The sequence below is a fragment of the Manacus vitellinus genome, unplaced genomic scaffold, assembly GCF_001715985.3.
Source record: "Manacus vitellinus isolate BGI_N305 unplaced genomic scaffold, ASM171598v3 scaffold_37_pilon, whole genome shotgun sequence".
Lineage (NCBI taxonomy): Eukaryota > Metazoa > Chordata > Aves > Passeriformes > Pipridae > Manacus > Manacus vitellinus.
In genome coordinates, this window is record NW_021940517.1 from 6965265 (window position 1) to 6983843 (window position 18579).

Below are 18579 nucleotides of genomic sequence, written 5' to 3' on the forward strand. Positions count from 1 at the left end.
CAGGGTAAACTGGAGACTGTAAAATAACTTTTCACAGGTTAGCATCCAGCAAGAGCTATGGAAGTGGCATAAAGATGCTATACTAAAGGTTGCTAGGCTACTGCAAGGTAAGCTCTTATGCAGTGCTGCTCAGCTATGCTGATCATTTTTACTACCCAGCTGCTAAGTAATGTGTGTATAGTATTGTTTGCCTGGCTACCGGCCGGAAAGGGAAGTTTGAACTGCTAAGAAACGTTGTCCTGTTGTAGGATGAAACTTGGTCACCTGCCAGTTATTACCTTTTGCAAGACTGACTGTTTTTGGTTTCGGTCACATTGACTGACAAGGAATGTCAGGAATTCTGCTGAACATGTTTGAAATAGAATAGCAAACAATAGGTCTTTGATTCAAGTATAAAAGTATAAAAACTATTGCATGAATTTAACTTGTTCTGGTGGTTCTCATTGGTGAGCTCTTGGTTTGTCTGTACCATTTTCGCCTTCGTTTCTTCTACTCAGTGTTGAGAAGGTTATTGAAAAGGGAATGTGGGTTCTTTGTCTTTTATCTGGATTTGATGTATTTTTTTAAATACTTGTAAGACTGTGATTAACCTCTACCAGTAAAAATTATTTCAATTGCAAGTGCAAGGTCATCAGTTTTTCTTCTGTAAGGGAGGGTAATTCTTCATCTACTCTTTTGTTAATGGGTTCCCTGTACTGTGTTTTGCCATACATATAGGTAGAAAACACATATGTTTATGATTTCTCTTAGTTGTAATTTAATCTTTGGCCTTTGTACCAGAAAGTTAAAATTAACAGTTGCTACCACAAGCAGTGACAGGACCTGAATATAGAGTTAAAATTATGGTGCATTAAAGTGATTCATTTCCATCTGTTGTCTCCCTGCTCGGGAGCTCTAACACAATAACCTAGTTCTCTTCTTTAAACACTGTTTAGTGAAGAGGTACTACAGCTCTGCCAATTCTGTTCTGTTGCAAACAAGTCCAACACTGCATATACACTGTGGGATGCAACAGCAGAAAAGGATAATTTACTCTCTAACATTTGTGAAAGTGCAGTGTATATAACATAACAGGGACTCGATCCAAGTCTAGTGTCCTGTTGTCAGCTGGGGACTCCCAAGACAAACTGACTCTCCCAACTTGTTCTGATTTGTGGCCCAGCGATTTCTTGAACATAAACTTACTTCCTTGATATAAATTTCCTGTATCAAGTTGACTTCTGTGAATTTGTGTAGGTGCTTTGTAAAATAATAATATTCACATACTGTGCCAAGAATTCCAAAGTTCACCTACCTGTATGTTGTATGAATGACTGCCATGTGTTTGATTCTTATCCGCTAATTTTTACCCAATGGGCATCCATTTCTTCTATTGAGAAACTGTGAACAATTATTACCTATAATTTTCTTTTTCCATGCCACTTTCAGTTCTGTTGTATACTTTCTGAGATGAGTGGGAGCCAGGATTGGGTTCAGCATTAAGGATGGATTTTATACAGTGACCTAATGTATCCTGATTTTTTTTTTTCAATGTCTTTTATAAGAATTCTTTACATTTGTTTTTTGTTTACTAGTGCTAGTATTTTTTATGATTTCAGAATCTTGTTGCAAAGTGAATACTTTTCTCACAGCCTGTCATCATTTGGGATATTAAGATTCTGGGCTTTCTTATAGTTAATGTGATTTACTTTACACCTCCCATGGATTTTTTTTATGCTAGTTTAATATATATTCACACAGTTGCATAAGGAACTCATGACACTGTAGGTATTCTAAGCTATGAAAGCGAGAAATAGCTTAGAATTACCAAAAAAAAATTTCATGCTTATAAAAATTGCAATAATATTTTCACAACATTTAAAGTATACAATTATCTGTGCTGTACAAATTGTATGTGAAATTAATAACAGGAATGGATATTTTTTTATTTGCCATTGCATTAATTTACAAACTCAATCTTTTGCAGTTTTGTTGCTAGAGAAGATGGAACATGATGACATTTGTAATAAAACTCTGAAGATTACAGACTTCGGTCTGGCTAGAGAGTGGCACAGAACAACCAAAATGAGTGCAGCAGGGACTTATGCATGGATGGCTCCAGAAGTTATCAAGTCCTCCATGTTTTCTAAAGGAAGTGATATTTGGAGGTAAGAAGTCTGTCTGCTGAAGACCCTGTTTGCTGGAACTGTGTTGAGGTTTTTGAGAGAATTTTGATTTGTGGTTTCTTTTTTTTTTTTTGTGGTTTGCTAGGTTATTGTCTCAACATATGGCAAGTTTAACTCTACTAAGAAGCAAATGCATTTCTCAGTATCTGCTTCATTTTTTCTATCTTTTATTATCCATTACTTACATGTTGGAGGAGGGAAAGGGAAAATAACAGTTGGTTTTTTTCTTTTTTTAAAGCAAGGTCTCATTAAGAGAAGCCTTTAAAATACCTGTTGATTAAGATACCCAAGTATTTATCTGGACTCTTAATATAAACAACTGTATGCTTTTGCCATATTAATGTGTGATTGTTCTCACATTGGTAGGTTTACCTTATATCAGATGTCTGAAAATTCTGAAACTGCTTGAAGAATGGGACCAACCAATTATTACCTTATTTGTCTGATAAAGAAAAATAAGCTGCAAACCAGAACTTTGCCAAATGTTAACTTGAATTAGTGCTGTTTTTAGGACTCCAGAATGTGATTGTGTGTAAAAGTTTAAGCTTCTACATTTATAGAGATTTTGCTTCCACTAGCTGGAGTGAGGAGAGTGTATTCAGCACAAATTGTTTTAACTTGCTCTCTAATTTTAAAGATGGGAAACGCCCTACGTTAAATTTGTGAATTTCTCGTTAAAGACGTTATTGTGGATAATATAAATAATATGGCTCTCACTAATGATGCTATTTTTGAGTGATGTAGTGTGGGATACGTGTACCGTAGAAGGGTAATTTAAACTTTAATTTAGTTGTGTTTTGTGAGTACAGAAAAGCAGTGATTGCACAGTAGGCTCTACAAGCTGCTATGCCTCACCCTGAAAAGTCTGTATTTCCTTTCTTTTTGATATGTTTTCTCTGAAGAATCCAAGGTAGCTATTTGGGGAAGGAGGGAAGGAATTCAATCTGTTTTCTCATGCCGCCTTATACATGTTCTATGTTGTATTATTCAAAAATAGGGTCCTGTTTTGCTTAGATGCATGATATTCTGCAGCATGAAGTAATACTTCTGGTATTCTCAGGATGATTCTGTATCTGCACTGCTGTTTTGTGACGCTCATTTGTCTGGAACAAATTTTTTTTACAACAGTCTGAGTTGATGCCCAGTTGGGCAACATCTTTTGCTTCATTTTTTTTTTCCATTCTTACTTTTTTCTTTAATTTTTTTTTTCTTTTGCGGGGTGGAGGTTGCGTGTAGGCGTTTCCCTAATCAGCTGTATTCCATGCTTAATTACAGGTCCTGTCCAGTCTTGTTGCTGTGATTTTAGGTATCTGAGGGGGTATGCTTTGGTGCAATTATTTTATATTCTGCTGCAACATTAGTTTACATTTTTGGAACCTACAGTATTTCTCTTCTTCGCCTTCTCTTCTGCACGCCTCTCTTGTAAAAATGTAAGTATTTAGTTCAATGATGGAAGTCTAACAGGAGAGGTTTTTAAGTAGAAAGGCTGCATTTTACAGTATAGTTTATACTTTCTTAGCTTCTAAAGATTTTCTGCTTACTGCACCTTGATCTATTCTTTTGCTTATCTTTACTCTTTCTTTAAAAGAAAAGCAAGTAAAGAATACCCTGATTACCAAGAGTGGTTTTTGCTTTAAAAAGTATTCAGGTTACCAGTTTAAGTATGGGTCTCTCTAGTGTAAGAACACAGTATGTTTCAAGAGCAATCTAAACTTCAGTTACACATACCGAATTCTGAGACTCCAAATGGTATCTGCAGACCTCTTATTAGAAAAAAAAGAGCAATTGAGGCTACTCAAGTTGAGGCAACTCACACTTGTAACTAGTCTTCCAGAATTTGCCAGTGCTTGGAAATGTTGTGGGAGTATTTTCATGCAGAGCCTTCCAGGCTGCATGTTCTCAGGTGTCATCCTAGATAGCAGAACTAGTGCTTTCCAGGCCCTGCACGTGTATCCTTTTGCTTTCCAAGCCCGAGTTTTAACTACTGGATTTATTATTCTTTAGCATATACTTCCAAATTCCCAAACAAGAATTCTACATTTTAGCCCTACCTTTCCATCAATCATCATGCACTTCTAAGTGGTACATTGGTCTTAGTTTTGTGTATGGAGCCTGAAAGTGCAGATATGCCCACAGATTTCCAAGTGCTGATGGTGTGCTTCAGCAGTGGTCTTTACAGTAACATGTGTCTTGGTTGTACAAGCCCTGGGCAAAGCTGGGATGCTTTTACTATACAGCAGAATTTGTAGCTGCTTTTGCCTAGCACATTTGTATAAATTAGAAGTGATTCATATAGCAGTGCTTACTGCTCTAGAAGATGGATTGTAGAGTAAAATAAACTTTGAGAACTTTACCTTCAGATTTTCTTCTTTTGAAATATGTAAAACCAGCAAGTGTTCATTGGCATGAGATATAGTAAGACTTAAATCACATTTGACTGCAGGAAAATAATTTTAATAGTGAAAATATTTACCATATTTTTGAAAGTGCATTAGTTTTCGTGGTTTAAAAATGTGTATTTCAAGCCTGTGTTTTTGGCCTTTTGCTGAAATTGGAAAGGGACATGGCTTTTGTTCTTTAAAAAAAGGCTGTTTCTTAGAAACTCTGACTGTATACACAGGACAATTGTGTGTGAAATTTAATACACAAAGTAGCTACTTCTGTAATTGAGAGTTAATAAGTAGTTGTTGTTCTAGATAAAGATTAGTACTTCCGAAACACTCCAGCATGGCAAGACTATAATGTGTTGAGGCTTCCTCCTTACAGCTTTCCCCCCATAATGCTGGCCCTTGGTACTTGATATTAAGACTGCTTTCATTAAAAGGCTGTTACTGTATTGGTCTGTTTAAAACTTTACAATCACCTTATTTGCACTGTTGAGAACTATTAAAGATTAAAGGCTTGAATTGTAAATACAACTAAAACTAATAGTATGACACAACTTTTTATAAAGGTGACTTCTTTTTAGTTAAATTTAATGTTCTGCTTACCTTCAGAATTCATGCTAGAATACATATAGAATAGTCTGAACAAGGGAATTCCTTGAATTTAGAATAGTCTGTGCTTGCTGAGAAATTTTTTACTCTTTCTCTAAGCACAAAAATGAGCTCTAGTTCAGTATTCCTCCATCAGGCATAAAATACGTGTGTACTGCAGGAAACACTGTATTCATTTTTGTCAGAATACCACTAATTTAAAACAAATTGGAATTCATTATTTTATTTTATCCTTCTTCAAGTATACAAGCAAATGCAGAGATTAGACCAGAAAAATAAGGAGGAAATTATTAACCATAAGACTTTTTTATTCCTTTGTCTTTTATAGACAGGTACAGACTATTTTCCTCCACTTTTGAATAAGTATTGGAACTGTAAATTCATTAGTTTTATAAGATTTTGTGAGACACAAAAATTCCTAGACAAACAGACCACAGATAATAAAGCACTGCTGATATTTGTGCTGATACTGTGTAGTTTGCTGTTTTATTGTTTACTAAAGTGATGTTGGAAGGTCTTGTATAATGCTGACTGACTTTCCTCATTAAGCAGAGAGTGATAGAAAAACTTAACAAGCTTGTGTTCTCCTCCCTGTCACATCTGCTCTACTTGTACTGCTCTAAATCGAGTACTGAGGGGTACATAGCCATTATTTCCTCAGTGCAGTATACATTTTTCCTCATGTTGGAGAGTTCAGTCTGGTCTTGCAAAACTTGCATGAGGTTTCTTTGCACATCTGGAGAGAAGGGGCAAGAGCAATAGTTTGTATTCTGTTTTTTTCCCTTTGCCTGCTCACATAACTATTCAAAAGCAGCAATAGGTTGTCCTTTGTATCATTATTCTACTCTTAGTGGTTGCCTGGCCAGGAGAGAGGAGGGGAAGTGAGGTGGAGGGGGCGTACAAAAAACAAAACCCAGTCATAAAGTCCACTTTAGGCTTAGATTCTGAAAGGAGTAGTTCCTACTTCCACAAAAATGGCTGTGAAAGATACCCATTTAAGTGGTGGTGGAATAGGAACTGTAGAGCCACGGCAGCAAGCATGCTGTCCCAGCCCTTTGCAGGGGCTTGGATCATTTGAATAAACCAAGAGTTTGGCATACAAACCCAAAGAAGGTAAAAGCAACACTCAGCTCTTCTTTTAAAGTGAAGAGCGTAGCAGAAATTCTTATGGTTATTGTTGCTGCAATAGGAATTCCTGTAATTCTTGATTTCTGTACCTGACACTGAGAAAAGATTTCTTCATTCCACCAGCTTTCACTGGAAACAATGTTGTTCTATTTGGTTTTTTGAGGTTTTTTTTTTCTCTAGTATGGAGAAATTAGTTGTGTGTGAAATAATTTCTCAATCTCTTTGCCTCTTCAGTGGGAAGTGACAAGTTAGCTGGCCTTTATATACACACAGGGGGATCAGAAATGCAGACTTCCAAATAAAGCTGGGGGTTTTCTGTAGTTTTTATTACTATTATTTAAAAAAAAAAACAACAAAACAAACAAACATGTACATCTAGGTAAATTGTTGTGAAATGTTTGGAAAGGACTGAATGCTCTGCTAAGGATTTGTTTTTATTGTTTGTTTTGGTTGATTGGTTGGTTGGTTGTTTTTTGGAGGGGAGAAGGTTGCTTGTTTTCCTGTCATTAGGATTTCTGATTGTTAGACAGATTTTTGTGATACAAGCATTTCTATAGATTTGGCTTCAGGCTTACACTTTGAATGGGAGCACGAGCCAGTCCTGAAGTCACATGCAGTTTGGTTAATCGCTATTAGTGGAAAGGTGTAAGATGACAAAAGTAGAGATGACTCTTAAAGGCATTCGCCTTTGACTTGGAAATCCTCATGAATTTCAGTACATGATTGGACAGCTATTTGTTTGTTCTTGAGTAAACAATATTCAGAAAATAACTGTTAAAAAAAATTACCTTTTGTAGTTACGGAGTGTTGCTGTGGGAACTGCTTACAGGAGAAGTTCCTTACCGTGGCATCGATGGCCTCGCTGTGGCTTATGGAGTTGCTGTCAATAAACTTACTCTGCCCATTCCATCCACGTGCCCTGAACCATTTGCAAAACTAATGAAAGGTATCTATGTTGTTTCTTCCTATGTATTTAAATATTTACATTTTGGGGGTGTGTATCCTTGCTTGTAATAGTCATGGAGTTGCAAAATAAATACCTCATTTGATAATGTGCTGTGTACCAAGTATTTTGGTGGGTTTTTTACACAGCAATCTGGTGTTACAGACAGTTGGGTGTGTTTCTGAGGAAGTTGAACAGTTATTACTGTGTTGCATGTAAGGTCTTCAGTACTGATAGAGTACAGTTTTTGCTCTGATTTTTACAGGTTTCCTTTTACACTGAAATTGCATTAATTTTCACAAATTACAGAACAGACTACAGATTAATACCAGATCAACATTAAAATCCCAAGAGGAAGAATTGCAAATGCCATTTTTCCTCATTGTTTCTTCTTGAGTGTCAAAAATGTTTTGGAAATCTTTTAGAGAGAAATAAACATTGCTTGCTAATGGCTATTTCCATGTGTTTAATGAATTTCTTTACCTTTTATATGTAACCCTTCTGAGCAATACTGCTAGATTTGCTGTTTCAGATGCTAAAGATAGAGATGAAAAAAAAGTTTACACTTTATACAAAAGCAGTCCTCTGAGTACGAGTAGTAGATGTCACCTCTGTAAATTGAAAAGAAACTAGGGAAACCTTGCAGGTAAAGGGAACATAGTAGAAATTGAAATGCAGTAGTAACTTGAAATTCATGTAGTTCTTCAAAAAGTTCTCTGTACTATTAAAAACTGACAGGATTTTGATAAATTCTAGAATGCTGGGAGCAGGACCCTCATATCCGACCATCGTTTGCCTTAATTCTTGAACAGCTTACTGCCATCGAAGGGGCAGTTATGACTGAAATGCCTCAAGAGTCTTTCCATTCCATGCAAGATGACTGGAAATTGGAAATTCAGCAGATATTTAATGAATTGAGGACCAAGGAAAAAGTAAGTTGATTTTTCCAATCGCATGGCAGTGAAGGAAGTGTATGTGTGTATGTATGTTTACGTGATAACAGCCGTTTTGAACTTTTGAATTGTGGCTTACCAATGTACTCATGCAAGTATACAGGCAGTTGAAAAAGAATCATATCCACACCTGTCTCCCCAAAGAAAACAGGTTGTAGATCTGTAAATGGGGCATTCTAGGCTCTTTTTTAAAATGTGTTTTTTTCATGTATGTTTGAATGTATCACTTCAGTTGCATTTATCACTTAGCTAATCTTTATAACCACTGCAAATTTTCGGCTGCTGTCGAACATTCTCCTCAGCTGTGGGAACAAAAAGCCTTTCATCCTCTTATATGACTGGATCCTGTGGCTTCTTTTCCAAAAACGGGACAGTGCTTTTATCTCTCTTCTTCCTGAACAGAGTGGTAATATGGATGTCTTTCAGTGTTGCAGTTTGGGACACATTCTTGCCAGATATTAATAAGGTCAAACTCATATTCATGAATCAGCAAATCCAGTTTCTATTGTTTATCATTCAGATTTCTGTCACTGATGTTCTTTCCGTACTCTCATATCATGATATATTTGTACTAAATGAGTACTCACTGTCAATTTTCTTTGCCCTCTCTTTTACTTACTTTAACTTGGTTTTAATTACCCTAAGTTTTATGTTTTCCTATAGACAACTTGATAAAGATAACAGTTAGAATAGGCCAGGTGTCCTCTCAAGTCCCTCTTAAAAATACTTCTAGAATCTGTAGAAACAGATTCCTTCTTTGCAGTATACTTATTGCCCAGTATATATTTGCTATTATTTTTCATGAAGTGGTAATAGATAAGGAAGACAATAATTGAGATACCATGATTTGTGAAGAAATCTTCATAAAAGACGTAGCTGCTTAACTTTGACAAAACCAAGAACTAAGCTCTCATCTTGTGAGTCATTCTTTGTACCCTTTGTCCTTCACTCGTCCTCAAGTGTCACAAGTGGCTGTTTGAGGACTGTTGGCTAGTGATGGGCCTGACATTACTTATCTACTGTAATATCAGCATATGTGGTGTTAGAATTTATTGATTACCATTAAGATTACAGTATTTTCAATAATAATTGTACACACTTCCTATCTACTGTTTCTTCCACCCTCTGCATTTCCCTCTTCCATTCCAGTTCACAGAACTGGATAAGTGTTGTCTCTGTAGTCTCCGTCCTGCCTGCACTGGGCATACAGTGTGCTAGAGCTGGGCTGTGTGCCTCAGTAGCTGTCAGACCTCTTCCTTTGCAGATGAGTTATAGTCCCTCTACAGAGAGTAGAGGCTTCCTTTTTTACTTGCCGTGGGGTCACTGTGTTCACTTGCCACAGCCTGCCACAGAGCATACTCTCTTTTCCGCCCCTCCAGCTACAGCTCAGTCAACCATTTTCCTCTTTTTACTCTGGGAGCAATTGTAACAGGCATTCTCATTCAGGTTTTCTATTTGTTTTTTTATTTTTCTGGAGGCATTAGTCCAGTATGAGATTGCCTATCAAAGGAAAATGTGACTAAATCAAGTTTAGGGTTAAATAAGCCAGTGAAAAGATTTGGGAGGAGAGTCATATTTTTGTGTAGAAGTGAGTTAAGCTTAATTAGGGAGGGGAAAAGATAAAATGAAATTTACTTCTTATATGCCAAAGTAAGTGCATCTCCAGAGGCATCTACCCTAATTAGGTAAACTTGTTTAAGAATGAAAGCACGTAACTTTGGCTTACACAAGGTTTTCATGCGTGCGGGCTTATTTAATTTGGCACAGTATCAATTTTGCTGTCAGCTACTAGGGGAAAAGTAATGTCTATCAAATATTTATATAATAATAATAAAACAAACAAAAAACCTCTGCATGGAGTCTCATTCCTCCTGTAAAAGAGGAACTTCTGTAGCTGGAGGAATTTCCTCAAGGGCTTGCTGCAAATGGGTGATGGTAACTCCCACTCCAAGAGATCACAATCTTCTTCTGACAAATGTTTTTGAGCAACTTAAATATAGAATTCTTTTCTAGCTTCCTTACAATGGGTGTTTTAATTGTAGAGCGGTGTGGAAACATTGCATAACTAATTGCAGTAAGTGTGTTTTTAATTAGTTTATTTTGAAAAGAGTAAATACTTAATCTCTCAGTGAGGAAACACTTTTTCTATACTGTCTGCTATTTCAGTTCAGGCTCTCAATTTTTGCCTAGTTACTGAGTTTTATGGCACCTGGATTTGAGGACAGTGAAAGATGGAAAATCAACAGTGTCTCCTAATGCACTGTTATTACTGTACTGATAAAGTAATAAAAATCTTCTCTATTTCAAGTCTAAAGTACCTTTATTCTAAATTTGAATTCATTTAACTTCTACTTTCAACCCTTGGTTTAGGTTGTCCTATTTTGACTGTACAGGAGGAGGAGGAAAGTGAGGATTTGCAGCAGTCTCTAAATTAAGTTTTTAAATATCTTTAATAAAAACAAACCAAACAGAAGAACACAACTCAAAGCCTTACTTGCTGGCATGAAGACAGATTCCCTTGAATTTCAAAGAGACAGAATTGCCTGTAGCAAAACAGTCTATGTTAAGTGGGTCAGTTAAATTTTTTTTCCCAAATATTGTGTTAAAACAAGCTCACTCAAAATTAGTAAACCATGTGAAATTTGTCACTCATGTCAATTAAATTTTAAACCCCTCATAAGCAGTGTATGTGTGCTATATTTGTAAGTAAAAAAAACAACCCTTCTCACTGAACCAGTTTGCTTCAGTGCCAACCTGTCTTTTGACATTGATAGTCTTTTTGGCAAGAACATTTGAACATCCCCTTATTTGAAAACACTGAAGTAGTGTAGTTAGTTCAGGAATTAATTTATTCAAGGCAAAGTAGGAGTTAAAAAGGGAAAATAGTTTGGGTTTTTGCTTTCACAGTATGCAATAAGGAGTTCTCCTGGCATGCAACATTGCTGGACACTGGGGAGCAGAGGTAGGCGGCCTACTCTGAAATAAAAACAAAACAAAGACACACAAACAAAGAACCCCAAGCAACACCACAGTTACAGAATTGTACAGTGACAGCGTTAATTCAATTTAAATAAGATTCTTAGATATCCTGAACTTTTAGCATAGCTTTATTTCAAATGATGGTATTCTACTTTGAATTGAATTTCAGTTTAAATACAGGTAGAATTTACACAAGCATATGGAAAATTTATGTGGTGAGAAACATAGGGTACAAGTCACATTTAGTTCTTCTTTTCCAGTACTTTCACTACAGTATTATTAGCAATACTGAGTACAAGACTTCTGGGTAAGTCTGCTTCCTGCCCTGTACTGTGAAGGAAGGTCTAAAATTAGGAAGATCTTTAATTTCAAATGTATTTTAACAGATTTTGGAAACTGAAGAATAAGATAATTTTACGATGGTAGGTTTACAGCTGTTTGGCTTTGGGTGTTCACTTAACCTGAAAAATTAACTAGCTTCCTTACTAAAGCATTTCTTTTTCAAAAAAAAAAAAAGAATGAAAAGAGAAGAACAACTATTTTGAGTGTGATGGTTGGGGAGTCTGTGTTGCAATTCAGTGGTTAGTAGCTGTTTGATGTTGCAGATACCTGCTGGATTTTAATTAAGAAACAGCTGTCTTCTGTCTTATGACTTAGTTTATCCTATTACACTAATCCTCATTCAGTGTAATACTGATTGCTGTTCTAGATAGAAAAGTGCTACTTAAGACATGGCTGAAAAACAGGAAAGGTTAGAGAATTTAAGATAAAGGCAATAATTTGTGTATTTGTCAGGTCATTGGCTTTATGTTAATGCATAGAAGCTATCTAGGAGCAGCCCTCATGCTATGCAATAGTTTCTGATGTGAAATACTTGGAGAAAATTTTCTACTAGGCTGTAAACTGATAATCTTTGATTGCATGTGCTGTCCACATTGCCACTGCTTATCTACCTTAAGTAAAGTGACTCAAGTTATAAGGAAATCTGTATAATGCTTGATTCTGAATACAGAATCTTGGCTTATTCAGAATGGAGAACTATCAGAAGGTCGTATGTGCATGTTACATGTGTATAGTGCATCATGAAAATAAAACAGGAAATAAAAACTACTGTGCACTTTATATATCCTTTATTATTCCCTCCATATAATTACTTAGTTTCTCTTTGTGGATCTTACCTTCAGGAGCTTCGATCACGAGAAGAGGAGTTGACAAGAGCAGCTCTTCAGCAAAAATCTCAAGAAGAATTACTGAAGCGCCGTGAGCAACAGTTAGCAGAACGTGAGATCGATGTACTGGAGCGTGAGCTGAATATCATGATATTCCAGTTAAATCAAGAGAAACCAAATGTAAAGAAGAGGAAGGGGAAGTTTAAAAGAAGCCGGTTGAAACTTAAAGATGGACACAGAATTAGTTTGCCTTCAGGTTTGCCATTTTTCTTAGAGTTCGCAGTACATGTAACAATTAAATATGCGGGCTTCAGTTCCATGGTTCACGTTTTCAATGCTGGCTACTATTTTAATTTGTTGCCAGGTCCTTCTACCGTAAATACATAAAAAGATTTGGTAAGAATTGTATAGCTCCCTCTCCCCAAGGAAACAACTTTCACATATCATATTCTCATGGAGTAGTCCTCGTTTTAGCTGGAAGAAGCTTTCACCTGATTCAGCTAATAGTGCATCGTATCTGGAGAGAAAGGTTACTAACATGGGAGTTACATGACTTAAGAGTGTTTCAAAGTTTTGCTTTTCGTTATCATTGTGTCTGTGCAGACAGAAAAGTACCTCTTTATATGTGCCAGAACTTTCTAACATGATCAAATATTAGTGCTGTTTGCCGTAACTTGGAAATACTGAGCAGAAAAACAGTATTTTGTAAAGGCTGGAGGTACAGGTGCAGTATGTTCAAATTGCATGCTTATTACAGTCACAAATATGACACAGCAGTTACAATCTTCAGTGCCTCATTTCTTGCAAGAAAACACTCTGATAGTAGCAGAAAATTATTTCAGAATACAAATATGGTATAATTTGAATGTTAGAGCATTTTATTCCACCCATGAATGCATTACAATGTCCCCTTTGCAAAGGAGACATGTTTGTAGCAAGTAAGGTCCTTTTAGTTTTGTTCTTTTAGTTTAGTGGTGCTGTTTTAGTGGTGCCATTTCAATGTTGCCACAAAATAGCACTATGCAAATTCAAAGTTTCACCAATGATTGGAAAGCCTTCATTAGTGGTACCAGCATCCTGGTGTTGATGGGCTTTCTTTCAGTGGCTTCCAGGTCAAGTCTGTCAGTTTATTACAAATGCGGTGAGAACTTCATGCTGTGCTAGCACACGTCTGACCAAATCATAGCTGTCTGGTAGGTGGAAAGAGACAAAGAGGGCAGTAAGTACATTTAGAGTACTGTTTCAGCACAAGTGAAATAAATTTATTTTTCCTTACTTTAAAAATAAGAGCAAATAAGATAAAAATCACCCTACAGTCTCAGAGACAAACATATTAAATAGCTTTGTGCTCGATCACAAACTTAAACTAAATACTTGGTCCTTTGTTCCCAGTTCTGCTTATATTTAATTTCAAAAAGTGATAAAATGAACAGTTTCATTCAGAATACCACTTAGCTACTTGTTAGCAAGAACATTCAGATGAACTTATCCTCGAGACAGTTCTATTGTAAGAATAGTGTACACTATAATTGCACTATGATGGGGATTGGAGAGGGGCATATTGTCAAATTTCATTTCACAAATTTTTTCCTACTCATCAATATTTGTTAGTTGGGTTTTTTTACTACTTTGCTATAAATATTTGTAATTCTGTAGTTTGCTGTCATGTTTTTCTGACAGGTGAATAGATGAGATTTCTTTGTTAAGGCTTTTTTTATGGTGTATATGAATTACATGTTAAAAAAATAAGGCAAATCTAATTGCCCTGAATATTGATTGATTTGAGATGAAATACTGAGATTTTTCTTTCCCCTTGTGACAGCCAACGGGAATGAATAACAGCTTGTGGTGTAGATGTGTCTCAGATTGGGTCCTCTTGGACCTACTTGCTTTTGTTGATGTTATTGTAAACTTATCACATAAAGGTGTGAAATCCTGCCTGTTTAACTCAATATCTAAATTGTTACAATAAGAGTTAGAGTTTTTCAGTGATTTTAATATGAATATCTCTTATACAGTCAAGTCTACTTTATTATATAACTTTGCTTTATTCTTCTGGAGAGTTTTTTATTCAGAACATTAAAACCGATTTGGTTTACTCTCTTACAGATTTCCAGCACAAAATAACAGTGCAGGCATCCCCCAATCTGGATAAGAGGAGGAGTTTCAACAGTAACAGCTCTAGTCCATCAAGTAGCCCCACAATAATTCCTCGTCTTCGAGCTATACAATGTAAGTCTCCACTCGCTTGATCTAATAGAGAATGTTCCATATACTTACTGAAATGCTGGTAGTAGTATCAGATTCCAAGCAGATTTCTGTCTGATTTCCACATCCCTTAATTTGTTCTAACAATTGTAACTCCTTTGAAAGGAAGGATGATCTTGTTAAAATGCTAAATAATTTTCGGTAATTCTAAATGATTGTGAATGCTTCAAATCATATCTTAATTACTTCAGGAACTAATTTGTAAACTACTGGGATAAAACAATGACATAAATTTGTGACAAAAGGCAAAGCATCATATTTAGAACCCAAGTAAAATGGGAAAGAAGCTTTTTATTAGGTATTGGAGTCAATAAAGGAAAAGAAAGGTTCAGAGAGTAAAGGAATAACCTAACTTTATGTCGAAAGAGAAGCAAGCTGTAATCAGGTACAAAACCAGAAGAAATCTTGCTTTAGGTTTTTTGAAAACAAAAATAAAATTGTGGGTACGTTTGTAGGTCTACATTATTATGTATACTGTTGACAGAAGGGAAGGTATGTTCATGCTCACGTACCATGAATATGGAAGAAAACTGATAATATTGTTATAGTGAAACATGTATATATATTTGGGAATGACAGAGGTAGAGACAGAAAACAGTTCCTATGGGATTCACTGCTTGCATTTGTTCTGTCTGATCTCTTGTGCAAAGTAGATTGTCTAATTATCCATATTCAGCAAGGAATGCCTTGAGCTTCCCTGTCTTTATGAAATCAGTGGAACCTGTTCCAGCTGATTGCTTGTGGATGGTGACCCTCTTCTCTTGCAGATGTAGGCACCTGTGAGGGAAATTACTTCAGAGTCTGGCTTTGTCAAATGTAAATAAGGAGAAGGGGAAATCAGAATGCATGAGGATTTTTTTTCTACGTACTGTTCTGTAACTACTTTAAAGATTGATTGATTGATTGATTGATTGATTTTTAAACCGGCCTGAAACTTTGTTTAAAGTTTGGATAGAAATCAGATCTGTCATCTCCTATGAAACACCTCTGCCTTATGAAATCCTTTTGGTTATTAATGTCTAAAGGGGAGAAGTGATATCTGGCAGTAACTTCCTTATTTGTTTGAACTATAACAGATACAGTTCATTGGGCTTAGACCATTAATACCCATATGTTGTGGATGAAGGAGAGAGGTGGACAAACCCTGCCTTGCTTTTCTTAATGAAAATTTGAGGTGGAAGGAAAATTAAGTAAAGTCTTTTTCAGAAGTTAGCTGACACGGTATCTGTGTTGTCAATGGTTTCATGGCCTCAAACAGTGTAATGGATTTTTCTGGTTGCTTGTTTATTTATTGCAGAAAGATAAGAAAGGCTTTTATAGTAAAATGTCATAATTATGTATTAAACTAGACTGTCTCATTTTATCTTTGATTCTTCTTGCTCTGCAAGGAAATGCTTGGAAATGAAGAAAGTGTCAGGTATTGGCATGATTCTTGAGTTTTCTTTGGTGTTTTTTTTCTTTGGTTTTTGGTTTTGGTTTTTTTGTTGATTTTTGTTTTAATGCATAGCCTTGTGTAAGCTATAGCAATGCCACTACTTGCATGTGTGCTAAGTGTCACTGGGGATTTTTTTTTTCTTTATTTGAGCAGGCATTTGTATTTATAGGGCTTGAATATACTGGACAACATAAAGGCTCTCCTTTAATAGAAGCTCATGTCTGCTTCTGAGTTTGGATCCCTAGGTTTTACCTGAAAGCTTATCAGATCTCTCAGGAGTATCTAGCTGAAACAATTTAGCTTCCACACCCATCTGCACCTGTGCAAAATAAATTCTCTTTCCCACAATAATGTTTTATCTTGATTTAACTTCAAAGTGTCTTTGTTTCAAGATGGCTTGTTCAAATACAGGTGATTTGAACAGGCATATATAACAACTTTGTTACTTGACTGCTTCACTTTGTCATGAGTTAGCTTTCAAATCAAGAAGTTCTTTAAGTTAAAAAACCAATCTAGTTGATTTGTTATTAAAACAAGTTCTGCTGATTTTGAAAGGAATTTTGAAGAGAGGAGGAAAACCACTAAGATATATATTCCATAGGTCCTGGAATGTGGTTGAAAATGGAAGTGTAAAGAAGGCAAGTGTAGTGCTGTGCTACAGTAGGGTAAGCTGTGCTAGTGAGAAGTGTACAGTGAGGAAGAGAATGCTGTGCAGTGAAGGAGTGGCAGAACCATGAACATGTGACTGCCATCTCATTTATCATGCTGTTTTAACTGGCTGCATTCTTTTTGTCTTAGGTCTCTCCATCAGGGCTGTAAGCACACCGGGTTGATAGCGAGCTACTGCTTCAGTTAGTCAGTCCTATGTGAAAATCTACTTTCCCAGGTCTGGTCCTAGGAAGAGAATCCTTTAAACCCTACAGTAAAACCCCACCATCAGAAGAATGCTTAATGCCTTTATAGATCCAGGCTTTACAACCCAAAGATAAAAATATGAGGGAAACAGTTCCGTTTCTGAAATCAACTTGACTAAGATCTCTACTAAGTTCTCTTAATTTTTCCTCAGTGATTCCCAAAACAGATACAAACACAGCTAATGGCCGAAGAAACAGTGTATATGTGTACCAGCAAGATGTAGATATCACAAGTGAATATGAACTTCCCAGTGGGGTTGTGAAAAAAGGCAAGATTTCATTATGTTTTAAAGGTGCTGGTTCTGTTTAATTTATCAGTTGAGACAGTGACAGACTAAGCATTTAATGGAGGTTAGACATTTTAAAAGTATAATTTGTTTCGGTGTAGTGAGAAAGAAAATGTTAATCATGGTCAGAATTGGAATATTCTGTATCACTCGATACCAGTTGTTCCACAGTATACGTTTTCTTCGTTGTAATTTAAGTGCTCAGTCTAACTCACTCGTCTGAATTATCTAAATATAAGGTTCTCAGTTAAAGGAAGCATGGAAAATATGATTGCTTTGCTGCTTTATCTTTAATCTGGGTCTCTTGTCAGCTCATAAATTACTTTTCTTGCTTGCTCATCTTTTTGGATCAGTGCAGTTTGTGTGGTGGTTTTTGTATAAGAAAAAAATCTCTTTTTTTTTTCTACTCCTTTGTCTGTTACTGTGCCAAAATGGTTTTGCAGTGGAGAAAATATTCAGTTCTGTCACAATATTTTGATTTTAGAAATATTATTTATGTGTGTGGGCTTTGTTTGTGTTTTTAAATCCAATCTCTAGTAACTTCAGATGAAAGCAACAGAACTTGGGGAAGGAGCACAACTTATCACCAAGAAGAGTTTGAAGATGTGAAGAGAAGTTTTAAAAAGAAAGGTTGTACATGGGGACCAAGTTCAGTTCAAACAAAGGATCGTGCAGATTGTAAGGACAAGTATGTCTACTACATTTTGTTTGTTTGATCATACTGAAACATTCTTGGTAACTGAATCACTGGCATAAGTAGTGAGTGTGAGAAGTTCTGCATTCTCTGGTCACAGCGAAAACTCTTACCTATTAATTTAGAAACTACATTAAAGTAGTAGGAGCTCCCCCAGTTATTCTTGAAGATAAAATGCCTACTTATCTTAAAATTTTAGTGACTCTTATCTATTAGCCTTTGTCTCTGTGTTTTGAGACTTGGAACATTCTGAGATGCTGGGCTACTAATGCACACCTGACATTCATGGCCTGTCTCTCTGCCTTCCTTACATTAACTTGAGGAACTGCAAGCATGGCCCCCAGTGGGCCCTTTCATATGATTAAATATGACTGACTGACTTGGCATATGTAAGGGACAATTCACACAGGCAGCATCACTTATGCTGACAAAAAGAGGGTGAAAGGGCTCTGAAAATCAGTTGAACACCTTTACTCTCAGATTATTTTTTCCAATGGCTCAAAACTAGAGATAAGCAGCTTTCCTGAAGTAAGAAATCCTTTTCCTTATTTCTTCTAGTATATACAATTATAAATAATGCCTTTTTTTTTTCTTGGCAAGGACATCCACTCATTTACTTGTGTCAGGAGTTGGTTCCAGACCATCTAT

The 18579-nt window shown here is 36.1% G+C and overlaps 1 protein-coding gene across 5 annotated transcripts in view; it reads left to right on the top strand.

The window, feature by feature from the left end:
• Positions 1-1967: 1967 nt before the first annotated feature.
• MAP3K21 (mitogen-activated protein kinase kinase kinase 21) overlaps positions 1968-18579 on the top strand; it is a 30251-nt gene continuing 13639 nt past the window's right edge. For 3 of the 5 annotated variants that reach the window (XR_003915966.1, XR_003915967.1, XM_029961612.1), the window contains exons 1-7: positions 1973-2147; positions 7087-7235; positions 7989-8164; positions 12349-12589; positions 14443-14565; positions 17103-17219; positions 17775-17925. Coding sequence is in view for 3 of the 5 variants with exons in the window: in XM_029961612.1 (XP_029817472.1) it covers positions 1984-2147; positions 7087-7235; positions 7989-8164; positions 12349-12589; positions 14443-14565; positions 17103-17219; positions 17775-17925 (1121 nt within the window). In the remaining 2 variants the exon portion in view is untranslated. Of the gene's footprint in view, positions 2148-3440; positions 3596-7086; positions 7236-7988; positions 8165-12348; positions 12590-14442; positions 14566-17102; positions 17220-17774; positions 17926-18579 lie in introns of all 5 variants that reach the window. The other 2 variants (XM_018077408.3, XM_029961613.1) reach the window with 2 other exon arrangements.